The 19583-nt window shown below is 30.1% G+C and overlaps 1 protein-coding gene across 2 annotated transcripts in view; it reads left to right on the top strand.

Annotated features, from left to right (window-relative positions):
• The first annotated feature begins 7007 nt into the window (after positions 1 to 7007).
• LOC129959081 (tetraspanin-33-like) overlaps positions 7008 to 19583 on the top strand; it is a 38149-nt gene continuing 25573 nt past the window's right edge. Inside the window, exon 1 of one of the 2 annotated variants that reach the window (XM_056071880.1) lies at positions 7008 to 7066. In XM_056071880.1, the coding sequence (XP_055927855.1) occupies positions 7024 to 7066 (43 nt within the window). In that variant the 5' untranslated portion in view covers positions 7008 to 7023. Of the gene's footprint in view, positions 7067 to 12949; positions 13054 to 19583 lie in introns of those variants that run through there. The other variant, XM_056071878.1, reaches the window with a different exon arrangement.

Here is a 19583-nt window from a genome sequence, read left to right as displayed (position 1 = left end):
ACATGGATGATGACAGAGTGGATTCTGATCACACTCACATTTCATCGGACAATTCTAAATCAAAAATTTTCAAAAAAATAAATTAAAAAAAAGTTGATATTCTCTTACCTATATTCTTTCCATTTACTTAAGGCAATCTCCTTTTCCCCTTTTTAATTCTTTATGTCTACTTTCGCGGCGTGGAACTGCCTAGGATACATGAATAAATCGTCTGAACTGAGAGACATTATAGAGAGACCATTCCACCTGCATCGCACTCCAGGAAACGTACCTTAAAATATATAAGCAGAATATCCGGTATTACAAAAATTTCAGCAAGCATTATATTTAAAACATATTTTCTGGTGGCGTGGCAGTTCTTATCGCCACAGATATCCCATCCAAGCAATTAAATCTGAACACTTACTTGCAAGCTGTGGCTATGCGAATTCAGATGCAAAATTTAATAAATATTCTATTTGCCACCTAAACAACAAATCAGTCAAATGGACCTAAATAACTTGATTTGCCAATCACCATCTGCTTTTATTATTTTGGGCGATCTTAATGGTCATAGTCCCTTCTGGGGAAGCACAACGTGGTCAGCAAATCGAATAATTCCTTGCAAATCACAATTTCTGCATTTTAAATTCTGACGGAAAAACGCATTTTCATTTACCAACAAGAACTTTTCATTCAATTGATCTCGTCATTTGTTCTCCATTAATGCCTTTTTTCGAGTTGAACAATGATCTTTATAATACCGACCATTTTCCTTTAATTTTAACTGACAGTAGACACAATGCAACTTGTTCTTTTGCACCAATAAAATATGTATTAAATGCAGCAAACTGACAAAAATTCCCCTCTCTGGCTAATATCAATTCAGAAATAATTAAATCTTCCACTATTGAGGGAGCTCTAAATTTTATTGTTATGATTATAATTGAGGCAGTAGATAACTATTCCAAAGAAATTTGGAGTTCGTAGGAAGCAAAACAAACCATGGTGGGATGCTAATTGCCAAAAAGTATATAAAAGACAATAAAGGGCCCGAAATATTTTTTGCCGGTATCCCTCTACTGAAAATTTTATCAATTTAAAAAATCTAGAGCAGAATCCAGGAAAATTCATTCTAAGAATTTCTTGACAAAAAATCGTTTCTGGTGTCATTTCAACAATCATTTGTGGAATAAAGTTAAAAAAGCTTCGGTTGCTTCTTATTCCAATACACTTTTATATTTAATTTATAAAGGAAATACCATATCACTCACAATATATATTGCAAATGCCATAGCTTCGACATTAGCTCATACATCTAGTAGCAAAAATTATTCTACGTTTTTGAAATATAAAGAAGATGCAGAAAAGCAAAAACTAAATTTTAATTCTCAGACTAATCTGCCCTACAACAGCGATTTTAGGTTTTTAGAATTCCAATCATTTCTTGGCAATGTCCATGATTCTTCGCTCTGTCTTGACAACATTAGTTACTCTATAATCAAAAACTTAACAGCAGAGTCGAAAAAAAAAAGCCTATTATATCTGTATAACTGTATATGGGAAGAACAATATTTTCCTACTTTTTGGCAACTAGCTATAATTCCTTTATTAAAACCAGGCCAGATCCAACAAATCCATCAAATTATCGAGCCATAGCTTTGACCTGCTGTATTTGTAAACTGATTGAAAGAATGATAAAATGAAGGCTATTTTTTTTTACTTGGAGGCAAATAATTTACTTCACCCATCTCAGAGTGGATTTCAAAGAGGATGGAGCACTCTCGATAATCTTCTTGTTCTCGAATCTGATATTCGCTTAGCATTTTTACAAAGTAAGCAGTTATCATTTTTTTCGACATCGGAAAGACATACGATCAAACTTGGAGATATGGAATTTTAAGAGACATGTATGCTATTGGATTAAGGGGAAAATTTCTTGTCAAGAGGGAATCTGAACTTTCGGATCCTTTTATACAAGAGGAAGGTGTTCCCCAAGGCAGCATTTTAAGCGTCACTCTTTTTATTTTAAAAATAAATAACATTTAAAAACAACTTTCACTTTTTATGAAGGGTTTCTTATATGTTGATGACCTGTACATCTCTTGTACAGGGATTCATATGAATATTATACGAAGGCAATTGCAGATTGCAATTAATAATATTACCCAATGGACTAATACTAATTTTTTTACAATCTCAACATTGAAAACGGCTGGTTTCCACTTCTGTCAAAAAAGAAACCTTCATTTTGACCCTGATCCGAAACTGAATGATGAAAAAATACCGTTTTAAGATGACATTCGATTTTTGGGCATTACCTTTGATAAAAAGCTCACCTTTCATCCTTATATAAAACTTTTACGGAAAAAGTGTGAAAAATCTAAATATTTTAAACGTTTTATTAACTATAACTTGGGGAGCCGACAGAAATTCTATATGATTAAAGTGAACAAGGCCGTTCTACTTTCCAAGTTGGACTATGGTTACTCAATTTACGGTTCTGCTAGAAAAAGTATTTTACAAAAATTGGATCCAATTCATCACATTGATCTCCGTCTCAGTTCAGGAGCTTTCCAGGACATCCCCAGTTAAGACCTTGTATGTTGAAATCTGCGAGTCCCCTTGAATTACCAAGACAGTCTTTGTCTCTTGATCATTATTTTAGAATCCAATCAAACATTAATCATTCTTTTCATGATTTTAAAATTCGTCCTTTTTTTAGCTCACTTGCAGGATGCCAAGATATCATTCATGTCTGTCTTTTTTACAAGAGTTCGTAACTTTCTTTTAGACTTTAATCTACTGAATCTCCATGCAGCTCCCCAACCGGAAAATACTTTTCCACCTTGGAAAATCCCTGAAGTGCAATATTTAAATCCTTTTGAAAATTTTATCAAGTCTGATGCAGCAGATATTTTTCAAGAAATTTTCTTAGAACACAGACAGCATTATCAAAATTTTATTCCAGTTTTTGCGGTCGGATCAGAATCAGCTGCTCAAGTCTATTTTGCTGTTGTTTCCCTCATAGTTTCTTCGTTTAAATTTCATCCATCCTGTTCAGTTTTTACTGCAGAAATAAGTGGTCTTTTGTATGCCTTAGAAGAAATTTCTTATTGCTTGGATAAAAGTTTTATCATCTACACAGACTCTCTGAGCGTTTTATATTCTGTAAAATCATTTTATCCTCATCCTTTAGTTTTAAGAGTCCTAAATGCTTTTGATAAACTAATTTCTAGCAGTTATACTATTTTATTCCATTGGGTCCTATGTTGGAATTTTAGGCAAGAAAGAGGCAAACAAGGCTGTCAAATTCGCGACTACTTCAATCGCTTCTATTATTCCTGTGAGCGACATAAAGAATCATATTAAAATGCTTCTTTACTGTAATGACAGAGACAGCGGGACCTTGAGATAAACAATAAACTTCATGTTATAAAACCTCATGACAACCTTGGCCTTCATTAGCGAATAGAAGAGTAGATATTATTTTAACTAGTTTACGCATTGGACACACTAGATTCACTCATATTCACTTGTTAGATGAACAACCACCAATGTGCTCGCTATGCCATGTCAAATGTCTGTCCAACATGTATTGTCAGAATGCCCAGCGTTTACAGATTTTTTTTTTCAAAAGTAATCCATTATACTTCTTGCTTGATAAGAAAGCTCATGTCTAACTCTTTGCAATTATAAAATCCACCAAGTTTTATTTATTTATTTGAATCTTGATTACATTTTAGTTTCTCCACATTTTTCCTTCGATGACTGTTTTAAAATATAATTTTACCTCTTGTTTGGTCAACATCATGACTCCTGCGCCAGAAAACCCCCAAACAAACTATTACCGCATGCCAGGGATTAATCGCTAAATAACTCGACAAGGGTCACGTGATAGATTCAGTAGAGGTGTTAATTTCACGTCAAAAATATTTCGTAACTATTGTACTCTAGTGCCAAGTAAGACGTTTCCTGACAGGTTTATTAGAGATTATTCAAGAAGGTTTTGGAGAGACCATTCCCTTCGGTTTCGTTTCATTATGAGACTATTCAATAACCTTTTAATCTTTTATACAATCTAGGATATCTTGTTCAAGATACATATCTCTGGAGCTCACATTCAGATACTACATTTCTAGAATGGTTCAGTGCACGATATGGGGCAGGGTTTACTTTAATATTCCCTATTTTTCCCAGCTTCGTTAAATATCTTGTTTCGCATTCATGGTTTCAATGAATAATTTTCTACTATTTTACTTTTTAACAGTTTTTACCTTAACTATTGAAGGACAGTTCTATGTATCAGATGGAGGGCAATGTTTACTATCATTTCAGATGTAAGGAATTAAAAAAGGCATTTACAAAAATCTTTGTTGTGTGGATAATAAGATTAGCCATATGGCATTGAAAAAAATTTAGACTATACTGCATCGCCCACTATGGAACCTAACAAGCAATGGCAGTTTTCGGCTTTGTTATTTTCAGCCTCGGCATTAGCTATGATGCTAGATGAAACCTATTTGTGGAAGTATCTAGACCTGGGGAGAGTGCCCAAACAGACCTGGAACAAAGAAGTAGACAGACCTGGGGACTCTTAATGCCAAGCCCAAGAGAAACATTTTGCTTGATCCCCTTGAACCGACAAGTCAAGTGGATGGGATACTGGTCGATTGGCAATACTGGAGATCGAAATGTATTGCCCGTCAAATGGGTCGATATATGCATGGCAAACGCGTGGGAATATTTGCAGCTCTTGAAAAGCAAGAAGCAGACAGAGAAGCAACAGTTTCTCATGCTATTTCGCCTACCCTGTAGGGAAGGAAAAAATAAAAGCCAAAATCAGAAAACATAGGAAAGGGTAACATAAAGGGGATCAAACACTGTTGTATCTCGTTATAGCGAAGCCATCACACCAATAGTAAATATCCCCTGTAGGAAACTTCAATGTGAAAGCCATACCACTTGACTAGCAGTCAAGTGTAAAGAGAACAGTAGTAATAAAGAAACAGGATCATTTGAAATATCGAGGTATTATAAATTATTAACTTCATGAAATCATCGACGAAATGCTAGCGGTTGTAGAAGAGGAATCGCAACCCTCTAACCATTCTACCCATCGAGATAGGGCGACAATAAAAGACTAAAATCGAATAGATCTTTAGATGGGTCGATTTTGAAACCTTTTGCAATCGCAAGAGCAATCTCAACTCTCTATCAATTCTACCCATAGATATAGGGTGACAATAAAATAAAGACTAAAATCGAATAGATCTTTAGATGGGTCGATTTTGAAACATTTTATAAAAGTACATAATATATTCCTGTATATGAAAAATATTTGAAACGGCATGATGTTCAATGATTTTATTCTTCATTTCAAACGACAATTCTGTTTTTTTTTTTTTTTTTGACATATCCTCCTTCACATTTCTTCTTTTGACACATTTTCATCCATTTTATCCTGTTGCATTTAATCTTTTTTTAATTCATGAAAAACTTTACTAAATGTTTTTTCGGCAGTTTCATACACTTTTTCAAATATGTAGAAAATGTATTTTAGCTTGAATTTTAATCATACTTCAGAATGAAAATGTTTTAAGAATTTAGGAATTTTATGTATTGTCATATTTGTCATACGTTTGGCGTAGCATAACCATATCTGGCTATTGAAGCCAAAAGTTCATCCAATCAAATACCCATTGGGTTTTAGTTGTTTATATTTCTATATATGTAGCCCTATTTGATTTTAAACGACTTTTTTTTTAAAAAATTACCAGATTTTTCTCTTCTTAACATCTATGTGGCGCAGTAAGTTAAATATGGCTCTTGAACAGGAAAAAAAATCGCATTATGCCATTTGCATGTCTAATCGGGATTCTCTTGTTTGGCGACGGCAGGCAGATAATTTTAGTTATCCTTAGATCAGACAGTTTTCTCGCCACATCGACTTGGTGTCGCCTGGCTGCATAGTGTTAATCAAGAATTTTGAAATTCATGATCAGATGGCATTTCTCGTGTTGACTCAAAACTATGTAAAATTAAGCGATTAATTAATAATTTTCTATCTAAATATTGTATTACTATTGAGAACACGTTAAGAAGTGATTGAAAGATCGATTACGAAATTTCACTTTACAAATTGAGACAAATAATTTTTCAATAAAAATGTGGAAATCAAGAAGGTCAAGAAAATGTGGTCAACGACTGACACAATAAAATCTTTAAAATATACTAGATTTTTTTTTCTTTTAAAAATTGTGTCATTTCCTCGTTCCTTTATTTCCTCGTTTCATATTGATTATCTAGGCTCAATTACATCTGGATGAAAAATGTTTAAATATCATTTGTTAAATATCATGTTAAAATATTACGCATTATTTAATACTTAAAAATGTTTTTAAAAAATTCCATCGTTTTTAGAAACTTTTAAATATTGAGAAAAGCGCTTTGATAAGAATTAATTTTTTTTTCCTTGTAAAGATCAGCAAAAAATCGAAAATATTAAGAATATACCCCCCCCCCTTTTTTTTTGTTGATAACGAATTTGTCTTCGCACAGCAATTTTTTTTTTGACAGCATTTAATTTTTCCAAGTAATTTGAATTTTTTTTACGAGTAATAATAAATTACTACATAAAATCAATAAATAACGGCATTGAACCTTCTTGCAATAAAGATACTTTAAGGTATCTTATTTGATTAATATGCATAAAACCTCATCACAGTTGGCTTCAATAAAATTTAAATAAAATGCATTATTGTATCTTGAATTGGGAAACGTAATAGGAAATAAAATAAGCCACCAAATAACACAAACGGTGATAATGATTTTCATTTGAGGAAATTTGGCTTTCATCAAGGTAAAAAGGAAAACAAAATTTTTGAAAGCTACTCGAGAAGCCGTTAATTTCTTAATCCCAAAGAATAATGAATTTCACAATGTCAAAGTACGTGAGCTCACCTCCAGGCGCATATAAATAGGAGGCGCAAGAGAGAAATTGCCAGTTAGTTGTTTAACTTCCTGAAGGTTCGACTAGACACCATGAGCTTCTACCGGCAGCAGGAGGCACTCAAATGTATTGATAGTAAGTAAACGTTTATTAATACTGAAAATTCCATTTTAGGACGTGTCTGACATGAAGTTATGTTTTAATAAATAATAAGCATAATTTTATATTTTATTAAAATTAAGCTAATATTATCATGAACTTCTATAGACAGCCGTAGACAACAAAATTATTGCTAGTAATTACACAGAACTTATAGAAATTTTCATTCTCAACTTTCGTAAGAGTTTACAGAGGAATTATATGTTATTATTACAGAATAGGATATTTATTTTACATTTTTTCGTAGTTTTAAATCATTGTATTTTATGAACCTTCAGACATATTTAGCAAAATGAAGGATACTTGATATTTTTCATCAACAATTTGTGGTTGGTGTCCTTTTTGCTTTGACCGTGTGAACGTCTGAATCATAGACAGTGGTTTTATTTCTCTTAAATGCATCTCCGCAAAAATATTTGTAACTACGCGAGTCACAGATGCTATGCTAAGGTGGCCAAAACGTAGATTGTATTGTTGAGGATTGCAGTGCCGTGAAAATTGTAGTCGAATTCAAGCAAATATTATGCTTAACATTTATATCCTATAAGTAAATATTTCCAGAAGAATTACTAGCCACTGTTACTGAAAAGGATATATTTTTTTAGATTTCACTCGTAGTTTCAATTTATTGTATTTTATGAATTTTCAGGTGTGACTAGAAAAAAAATTAATATACTTTTTAACAACTATTTTTCATTAGTATGCATTTTTCTTTGACCACGGGCAGTTATGAATACTAATCAATGCTTTTATTTCTCTTTGATATATTTCTTTCCCTGTGTAAGTCACAGATGTTAAAATGACAATTATAGATTGTATTGTTGAGAGTTTTATTGTACTTCAAAATTTGCCGATGGATGGTTTTGAGATAAATTACCGAATTTATTTCAGTGGTAATAAAATACAAGTCATATATGGCGATATATGCCCTCAAAATTAAAAATTTCCTTTGCTATATCACCATTAGTATTAGACATATGTTAGAATCACTTCAAAAATTTTCGGCTTTAAAACAATTTAAATAAAATATTTAATTACTATATAATTAATTTTTATTATATATGTAATTTATATATTTCATTGATATAATTTACCAAACAAATCAGACAGTTTATTTCCAATAACTGTATACTCGATTATGAAAGAACGTGCTTCCATTCCGAAAAGTAGGTACCATATGTTCTCCCGAACTCCTGTCATTGTTAGCCCTTGCAATTAGCGATGATGTACATAACAGCAATCATGTCCGTAGGATTGTACCCCGTGCTAAAGTGGCAGTGTTCCTTTTTCCAGCAGGCAGATTAGACGAAATTATCGAAATTGGCAGATATCACTGAGAATAAGGCTATCTAATTTAGTATAGTTATTTAGCGTATTGGGGAAAAAGAGCTATATTGAGCACTCCTACGCCAACCATACGGTTGCAGATAAAATGCATAAAGGGAAATTCTAAAAATTATCAATGGAAACACGCCAGTTTAAAAGCCAATAACTTTGCCAAAATCCAATAACTTTGACGAATCAGACAAAATTACAGCACGTTAAATAAAATGATAAAAAAAAACACTTTCTTTCAAAAAATTAAAAATATTTGGGTGGAGATATTTTCTCACCAATTCACAAATTTTTGAAGATAAGGTTCAAAATAAACATAATAGATGATGATTAAAAATTGGGCATTCAGATAAAATGCGGACTGCAGTCAAATCAATGCAGTCCGCATGATGGGACATGTTGAGGGATTTTTCACACTTCTTCCACAAATAAAGAACATAAAGGAGAAAGGTGATTTTGAAATCAAACATGACTCTTAAGAAACGTTCTTTTTCAATAAGAAATATTCACATCTAGAATCAGTACTCCAGAATCAAGTGGAAATTCCGTTGACGACGAAAATGGACAAGCTGTTTTTTGAAGAGGGATCATATGCTCATTTTGATCATACTATGCAGTAAGTTTGTGAACAGCTCTTCGAAATTGCCATTCAAATAAATTCATATTGGGTATTTGACACTATCCTTCTATTTGAAGATGGTAAAACATTAAGTCTGCCAAAAGCAGAGGAAAATAAAAAATTATTTGATTTAAATGAAAGATAAAAAAGGGCGATACTCAAAACACTTCCTTAAAGGACATTTTCATTTTGGATCAAGAAATGATAAAATTTATTACGAATGCAATCTCCAAAAGTTTGGGTTTTTAAGAAAATCGATAAGTCACCCTAAAAACCGTAATCTATTAAAGTACAAAGAGCACCATACCGCCACTTACGCCTTTTCAACATAATAAGTAAATAATATATGGAAACAAGATGGTTTCTCCAAATAGATGCCTTGTGAATTTGGGATTAAAGCGTGGTAAGATTGTCAATGATCAAACGTCCTCGGTGGAAAGCTCTTTGTAAGGTGAAATGCATTCTTCTCCGATTTATAGAAAAGGCAAGTGTTCACCATACGCTAGAGCGTTTTACAAAAACAATTAGTTAAACCAAATGGCCTATAATTCAAGGAATTTACCCAAGTTTGTCATCATCTGTTCATAAAACTTTACAAGTTAATGATCTGAGAATCTCACTCCTCACAAAACTCACTTTATAAAAAAAAGCACTGAACGCATTAAATTTCAATTGTATAGTGGTTCGATACAGAAGGTTCCATTTTATATATTAAATCATCAATATGTGCAAGGATTATAATTTTACACGAAAATATATCTATCGTATATTTTTTTTGTATTTTTTTTAAAAAACAAGAACAGATAAATTTTTTTTCTATTTCCCCTCTTATAGCATGAAAGATTATTTGGGCTAAAACAAATTAAAATATTAGTCCCTTAGCATATAATGACGTGTGTGACACACGCATAGAATCAATGAATTTTAAAACTCAAACCCGAAATTAAGTGAATATATTAGGTAATTTAAAATGCCAAAAACTGCTTAGAAACGCTCAATACCACTAATGTCCTTTGCATTATTATTATAGGAATTAAAATAACAATAAATGTCACAAATTAGATGCGCCATACAAATTAATTCGTGGGTCAAGAGTTTAATTTTGCTGCTTAATGACGGAAACTATATTTTATTTATCCAATTAGATAAAATTTATTACAATTTCATGATAACGCTTCAAAAGATTCGGAAAAAAAGAAAAAAATATATTACAAACAGAAAAATATTCACTTGATCTATCGAATTTCAATTCATTCGAAAAATAATTTAATTAGACGCGAGTTTACACATCATTTTATAAAAAATATCTGAAGAAGCAATTAGGGAGTTTCCCAAAAAGGAAACAATAGCCTTTCCCACATTCTATGTGTGGATTATTATTTTGATTACTGCATACGCTTTCGAAATTTTCAACACTCAATAGAAGAATAATTGCAAGCAAACAAGAAAAAACAAATTTTCTCAACAGTTTCTTGCATTATTCTTTCGATTTTTATTATTAGATCTGTTTCGCAAATTCGTTTGTTGAATTTGATAATGAACCAAGGTGATGAGAAAAAAAATGGATATGGGTTTTGCAGAAATAATTATTCAGTTTTTGACTAAAGAACTTTCCTCGCTTCTCTTCTTATTATAAATTATAGTCAAGTATAACAACGATGAAAATTTTAATTAAACATTTTTGCATCATTAAAATATTTGAAGATTTTATTTTTTCTTATTAATAAAATTTTATATTCAGTGAACTTTGGGGGTAATGCAATTTATGATAATGTAGTGAACCATTTCTGTATAATTTAAATTTTAAGATTTTTTATCATTTTGAATAATTATTTAATATAAACTGTAATATGATTTTTAACTTCAAATGGGTAAGTTTGTAATAAAGAAACTAAATAAAATCATCACGATTTTTAATTAAAATGAATTAAAAATTTGAAATAAAAATAAAATTTCCCAGTATTTTTGCTGCAGTCCTTACTCTCACTTAAAAAGATTTGCGCAAACGGCGCTGAACAATAAAAAAATCGTGAAATGTAAAATAAAAATAAATGTAGGGAAATAACTTTCATGTTTATTTACAAGAAAAGATTTGTGGAACAGTATTTAATTCATTTTTATTTATCATTAATTGTCCGTTATTTGCTTATTCATTTCCAAATTTCGGCTTTTAAAAAAGCTTCCTCTCTGGGGAACGTTTAAAATCCTAATGTCCGTTTTATGGTGTATTTTCCCTTAAAGATCATGCGAATGAAAAAAAAAATCACTTTGTTTTTGGGCGTGAGTAATAGTAGGAAATCCAAATTGGGCTAAAGTGCAAAAGTTCCCGAAATGTTCCTCGTCTACCGACAAAATTGTTTTTTCGTGCTTTTCCTCTGCAAAATTGAAACCTCTAAAACAATTCGATATTACTTGCTAAATTGGTGATTAAATTTATACATAAAAAAAAGTTGGTGATGCTACAGTTCCGCTGTGCTTATAGACAAATTACCCCATGTTCATACCTATTTTTAATAAAAATGCCCTCCCCCTTTTCCCCCTTCTTCGATTTCTTAATAATGGGAGAATTTTCATTTAGTAAAAAGTTCAATGTTGAAAAAACTGACTGCCGTTCGGATATAGCTGGAATCAAAAATTTTTTTACAGGTATTTCAGGATTTCCGAAATGTTCGCTAATTAACTTTTTCAAATTTTCTTTTAGGATAAATTATAAGAGCAATATTATAACTGAATTTATAACATGTTTGAATGTTGTTAAATTCGATACTTATTGATTGGAGTTTCACGGCGCAAAAGCTAGGCCTTGCCATTCAGTGTCAGATATTTTAAAGATGCATGATATTTATTTTAAAATGTTTGGCTCCATTATCAAGATATAACAATTACTATAACCAATGATTACTAAAACCAATCTCATTTATAAAATTTTTTTTTTAATTCGAAGCATCACCTAATAAGTCTGTCAAAGTAGACTGCTCTTTGTCAAAATATCTTATTTTAAAAATAATAAAATTGGTATGTTCAGTTAGAATATGTCTTGCAGATAAAATTGGAATGCATGAGAAATACATCGGGGGGGGGAGGATTTCCTCTTTAAAAGGTAGTTCTATGCATAATATTTCTGTCCAGTTCGGAGCCTTGGCAATTTTACTGCCATTTTTTGGAATTTTTTTTTTGTCTAAAATCTTTAATGGAAATAGTATAAAATGCCGTTTGTTGTAGATCTGAATCTCTTTCCAAATAATACTATAATTTGAAACTTCTACATCAATGCCAAGAAAGACAAAAACATCCTTCAAACATAAGCACACAAGCCGATATTTACTTATTATAGATTTTATATCGGCGATATGCGGCTTTAAATCATGGTATTTTTAGGAAATCAGATAATTAGCCAATGAAAAGAATAATAAACTAAAAAAGAAAAAATTAATTAGTTTAAGAACAATAGTGAGATTTTCGTCACCTTCGCCGTCAATAGACATTACATCATTATTCATCAGAAGAAGAGATTTAGGTTTCATCATAGTCAATTTCTTCTCCAATTTTTGATTGTTTTAAAAAACTCCTGCATAATTAGGGTACGCTTTTTTAGTAAAACCTTTAGTTAATCATTTAAAGTGTTTATCACGGATTGTATTCTTATTTTTTTTTTTTTAATTATGTTAGTTTCATCGCGCATTTTCGCTGTTTACTTTGGTATTTCTGTCTCTTTGCTTTTAGATGTGGAAATACAGGACGTATTGTTTGAATCTATATTTGAGTTACTTCCTTGATTTAATTACTTAATTATTTTTAGAAATATTTATTTAATGAGTCTGTTTGCGTAAGATTATATTTTTTATATCCCTACTATTAGTATTATAAAAGAGTGTCAGTGCTGGTGGAGTAAGACAATTATCAACCATTCCTTCTGTGCTGCAGTGCATTTTATACTTTGAAATGCGGATACCCAAGAAATTCCTACTGAAGGTGTTCTGGAAATTACAAATTCACGGACCTCGACGAAGTAAATATTTGATATTTTTTCCTTTAGACTAGCGAGGAACTTGTGCAGGAATAAGCTGGATGTTTACCCTTGTCATTTTAATATGTTAAAGCAGCGACACGCGATTTACTGTTATGTATAATTATTGAACAATGACCACAATTTTCTTTACCTCGATACCCTTTCATAGAGTGTTCAAATTTTTGACAAATCAGCACCTTTTGAGATTCGGTATGTATGGCTTGACAGGAAAGTTTATAAAAGATACGTGAATGAAATGGGTAGTGTCAGTACTCGTAGAGGATTAATTTACCATCATGAGGAATATTAATCTTTAATAATTACACTTCGTAACTGTTTTAAAAATTTGTGTATATGTGTGGACGGAGGGGGTGAACGAAAGCTTTATGACCCCCCTAATGTGTTTAGTTTTTGCAACAAATTGTTTAATTTGAAGATTGGCAAGTTACTGAGAATATCGCCAATACTACATTTCTTCAACGATACCAATTAATTAGTTTGTTTTGTATATCAATATAGCTGAAACTTTTTTAAAAGAACATTCTTTTTTTTTCCTTTATAAGATAAAAATAAGATGATTCATGCAAGCGGGCCTTAGAGATTGACGGAAACACGTCTCTAACCCAACGGGATCTAAATTTTGGGAATCCATTATGTATTGTAAATGTTCATCCTAAGATGCCCCCGCCAACCATGGATGCTCACAAGGGAAGGTAGTTGCTGGTTCTGATATCTGCCTGTCTCGGTATTAATCTTAATGGTGGCACCGGCATATAGATCTAACCCTCCAATTGTGGCTTGTTGCTCCCAAAAAAACACTACGAAGTAATTGATGGAATCGGGCTTACTACTGCCTAAATAAAATATTTTTTGAAACACGCTGTTATTAGTGTACTAATATATATTTTTAATAATAATAATATAATTTATATACGTCATTAATTATTTATATAGGATAGAATAAATTGTTTTCCGGTATAAATACGTAAAAAATCGTAAACTTATCACGTGCTGATAGAAATACACTAAGCAAATCAGAATTTTAATCAAGTTTATAAAATATTTCAATTTTTAATGAATACTTTTATTTATTTATTTTATTTCATTTATTTATTTATTTTATTTTATTTCATTTATTTATTTATTTTATTTTATTTCATTTATTTATTTATTTTATTTTATTTCATTTATTTATTTTATTTTATTTTATTTCATTTATTTATTTATTTTGCATTTATTGTGGCTTAGTTTTTTATGGCATTGTTTTCAAAGCCTTTTTCAATCATGCTTAGATGCCGATATTTTTCATAAAAAGTTTTGTTTTTCTCACAGATGTATTAATATACAATAATTTTGTATTATGCTATTTAATAGTGGATATTTGATTTTACAAGAAAATATATTCTGTCAAGAAAGCAATAAAGAATTTCTAACACGTTAAAGATCTAAATTAAATAGTTTATTTTCAAGTTTTATAGTTTAATTCTTGCATTTAAAATGCTATATTCTGTTTATTACTTACTTTCTTATTAAAATTATTATTATTATTATTAAATTTTTTTAAATTTTAATATTTTTGATATTTTTCCATTAATAGAAATCCAATAATAACTCGCCAAATTCCAAGGAATTATTGCTAATATTTGATGAGCTTGGTAGAAATTTAACAAAATACCAATTAACGTCAGCACGTAATAAGCTAGTGTTTCAGCTTGGCGACGATTTGGATTTAGTTAAAGTAAAAGTGTCATTCATTTTATATATTAAAATTAACTAATGTTTATGAATTTCTTATGGAAATTATTTATTAAAACTGTTAAAAATAAATATTTTCCGTGATTTTCAAAATAAAATTATCGTTTTCTTTTTGCAGTACTCAATAAGCATGCGTAGATACATTTTCTTTAGTTCAAATATTGTGGATAATTTGAAATTTTACCATGGTCCTATAAGTTTCACACCAGCCTAGCTCCACTGCATATTTTTATCTTATTTTCTGTAAAGTGTCCTGAGGTGTCAAACTGAAACTTATCGTTTTTAATTAAACATTTTTCTATTTTTTAAATCATTTTACCTTCTTTACATTTTCCCATCAATGTTGTGTGGGTTAAAAATAAGTGAAGGGTTTCCTTCAATTGATATCTCACCGCACCAAAACAAAAGGAAAAGTCGTTTCATGCTTTAAACAAACTTTAAAGTGCATTTCTAATAAGAATTTTTCATACCATTGCACCTTTTCTTATAGAAAAGCTCTAACTGGAACTCAGGAGAAGTAGCATCTATTCGAAAATTTCGGTTATGTGATTTACTTAATGAATTTGCGGGATAGTGAAACTTACGCTCAGTCGAGAGCAAGTATCAGTTAAAGAATGAGAACTAGTACAATTTGCGCTCACTTTGTAGGTTTACTGGAGTTTAATTACCTTTGGCAGGAAAACTTGGTGAGCATTTAGAGATATTATAGAGAATGTCTATTTCTTTTTCTGATTAAAATAATTACTGATGGTTGACGGTTGTTTTTCGAGGAATAATCATCTTTTTTCCCACAGTAAAACTAATTAAACTCCTTTAACAGCGCGAGAAACATCTTAGAAATGTTACCGCTTGATTTGATGTTCGGCGTGCCTGCTATTTTTTTAATCTGTTGCTTTGGCATGGTTTTAAATATTAATAATACTATTGAAATTTTCGAAGCATCAAAAGTAAAGCTATCTTCTGAGTATAATTGATATCAATATCGACAATATCGTGGTAGCCTTAATAATGTAATTATTCGCCGCTGCTTTAACAAAAACTCTGAAAAATAAAGAACGTTTGAAAATAAAGTACAACAGTATTTTCTCCAAAATTAATCATTTTTGTAATACGGGTGAAGCTGAGATCTACGTTAAAGAACATGTAGCAAAAATTAAAAGGAGAGTTTGTCAGATAGATGAATCCGTCTCAAAAATATTTCTAGAGGAAATGTCTCCTCTTTTTCAAAGTGAACTTGAATGTTTTGACAGAAAGGAATCTTTGCAAATTATAAATTTAAACACCATGTTTTTAAAAATTTCTAACTTAAGATAATTAATAAATATTTCGATTGCAGAAAATGCTTCCAATATAGAAATCATAATGTAAAACTGTATAACAATTTTTCTAATTTAAAAAAATACTATTTTTTATCAGGAAATGGTACAATTTTTTTTTATATTTTTAAATGCAATACAAGCAGTGTCAAATTATCATCAATATTGGGAATTTTTACAATCAGAATAAAATAATTATTGATAGTTCTGACTAACAACATCAAATTTATTACAGTGGAAGAAAGAAATCTAATTCAATCTTACATATATATAATTTAAAATCAGATATTTTATGCAAAAGGAAAATTTATACAAATAATTAAAAATTTACAAACAAAAGGAGATGAATAGATAGCTATCTTTTTTTAAAAATAACATACAAACTTGCTTAACTATCCTATCGGTTTGTGAACATCTATTTTAAATAGACGTTCTTTTTTAAAAGGAGGTTGTTTCTTATAAATAAAAATGACTGATTTGTTTTTCCTTTTAACATCCAAGTATTACAAATACGAATACAAACAAATATGTGAATGTGTTAAATGCGAAATTTTAACTAGAATGTTTCAATTGTCTTATTTATAAATGCATTATATCTGTAATTAGTCATTATATTAAAAAATTAGATTTTCATTTTGAATTAAATACTCCTTTACCAATATTTTTATCAATGTACTTTCGTAGACGAAAATACAACCTTTCCTTCAGTACTACTTGGTCTGTTTGAATATTATACCATGCAAGGCTGTAACTTACACTCCTTATTAAAAAAATCATTTAATTACTTTCTTGATTGAAATTGAGTCAAAAAGAATTTAAAATAATCTTGGAAAGGTAAGCACTAAAAATTAGATAATTTTAGAACAAATATTTATAATTATGATAAGAATAAAAGCACCAATATGTTGATTTCAATAGCTTCCAAAACGTTATTTTAGCAGAGTAAAGTTGCCTTAACATTTTTCTAAATAAGATTGATAATGCAAAAGGAATTGAATTAAAAAAATAATATGTAAGTGAATTTATTTGAAAATGGTATTCTGATGAATATTACCTTTAAATAATTAAAAATTAAATATTTTTCTTTACTTCAAAAAAAAAAAAAAGAGTGAGAACTTCTATTAAGTAGGTAGTTAAGGATTGATATTTAAATAAATAGTAGTAATAATAGTAAGAGGCAAAATAAATTTTTTTCAACATATAATTCCTTATATTATGAAGAATCATGCAACTAAATAATAGATTTTTAGGATTCTACACCTTTTATGTAATGCAGTATATGAACTTGTAAATAAATATAAATATAAAGATAAAAATATACACTGTCCATTTTACAGCATTTTTATGATGAATACTTTTTAAACAAATGCTTTAAATTTTAAGAATTCTAATCACGTAATCAATAGTGCTGTTATCCCCCAAAAAAAGTCTTATTATTTCTAATACATAAAGTACTTTTTTTATAAAGAAAATTGCAAAAAATTAAAGAAAATATAAATCTAATGAGTACATTTTCAAGTATGAATTTTAAATATTTCTTAGATAGAATACTCAATGTTATTGAATTATAATTATTTATATAAGAATTTATATAATTATTGAATTTATATAAGAATATTGAATTTTTGCGCTGTTTCAGGACATATGTTCTGGCTTTAAATACAGATTTCATTGACAAAATCATAAATTAATAAAAAAATCTAACTTAATTGTAAATAAATAGAATAATTAACGCGTTCCGCACAATTATTTGATAAGGTGTCGTTTCTTTCACAATTTTTACCTTAAGAAGGGTTCTGGATTAAGAAAAGAAAAAAGAGTTTGTTTTAGAAGTGCATAATTTAAAAAGAATATCTTTAAAGTAGCTGAAATAAAGGAAGTTTACCGTATTTAATTCATCTAAGCATTTTTCAATGAAATTGACTAATAATGTGTAAGTAGAATAATAATAATTAGTAATGAAGTAGCAGTAAAATTTATTATAGTTTATTTATCTTTGAAAATGAAATAAATTTTTTGAGAAAAACACTTTAAAAAAGAATGAAAAACAGTTTATTAAAGTTACGTGATCGGTGCAATCAAATAAAATGGTTCCTCAAATTATATCATCAATTTCTTTAAGCTCAATAAAGCAAAATATTCTTTGGTTTTCAAATTCATATAAACATTATATTCAAGTTTGACATTTTAAGAACGGTATCATTTTATTCAAAATTTATTCGCTTGCTCCTCACATATGATACAAAAACTTAGTCTCAGTTTTTATTCTATTTGAACCAATATTTTGATGTTATTAATATCTCTTTATTGTGTCTTTTTGCTGTAGCTTGCTTCAACTCCAATTTATAAAGGACTGATATAGTTGCTTTTGGAGCGAGATTATAGTCCCCTTGATTTAATTATCAAATTCAAATAATGATTAAAGGTCTAATTTAAGCAACTTTTCAGCCCAATTCAAATTATTCATCGAATCTTATTTTTAAAGTATTTGAATAAAATTATCATAGCTAACTGATTTTTTTTTTAATTCTCTTCGGGCTTGTATAGCCTTTTCTGTTATTTACTTTTGATGGGAAAGTAACTACCTGGAATGATAGCTTAAAGACTATCATTTCTTTTTTAAAATGTATGAATAACGATATCTAAATATAAATACTTGCTCCTAATATATCTAAATATAAACCCTTGTATATGATGTCAAACCACTATAATAACAACCTAATACCAGCTACCTATTCCTTTTTTAACATTCGGCTATTTCAATGTATGCAGGTTTCGTGGGGTTTGAATGGGATGAATTCTCGAGAACCATAGACTGAAAAGTTTATATCTAATAATTGCTCAGTAATGATAAAAATCACAGGTTGACCATCCGTATCTGCCTTAAGGCACACGGATAAAGCAGAATGACGGGACCGCCATGATAGCATTGGCGGGTACTGAGGTTGAGTCCTAAGGGCCTTAGTACCTCTCCCGTGGGAGGTACGTCCCATTATTGTAAGGAGATAACCGATCTCAAACCATTTCTGTACCCACTCGGGTGACGAGAACCAATCACAATCATTAATGATGAGAAAATGTACTTCGATTAATCCACACATATCTTTATCAATCACAATCTGGCCATCTACTTTTCTGAACTTCTACAGCTGATGCATTTTAAACTAGAGTGATCCTTATAACAGATATCCTTTAATTATTTCTCATGATGATATAGACCATTAATAGGCTCATTGTACACAGAGTTTTCTTTTCCAGCGGACAGGTTGTGCTGCTTTCACGCAACTAACAGAAACCACTGACAGACACTATAGTCAGTATCACAGACATCACGGAACCAGTGCAAAATGTAATTGATTGCGTTCCATACGACGCTAATAACTTCACCCCGGAGAGTTCCCCAAGTCTAAGAATATTTTGAAGATCTTGGTGGAATGGAGCTTACCTTGATGGTTTATG

The sequence above is a fragment of the Argiope bruennichi genome, chromosome X1 (assembly GCF_947563725.1).
Source record: "Argiope bruennichi chromosome X1, qqArgBrue1.1, whole genome shotgun sequence".
In the NCBI taxonomy this organism is placed as follows: Eukaryota; Metazoa; Arthropoda; class Arachnida; order Araneae; family Araneidae; genus Argiope; species Argiope bruennichi.
This window is presented reverse-complemented; position numbering and strand designations above follow the sequence as displayed.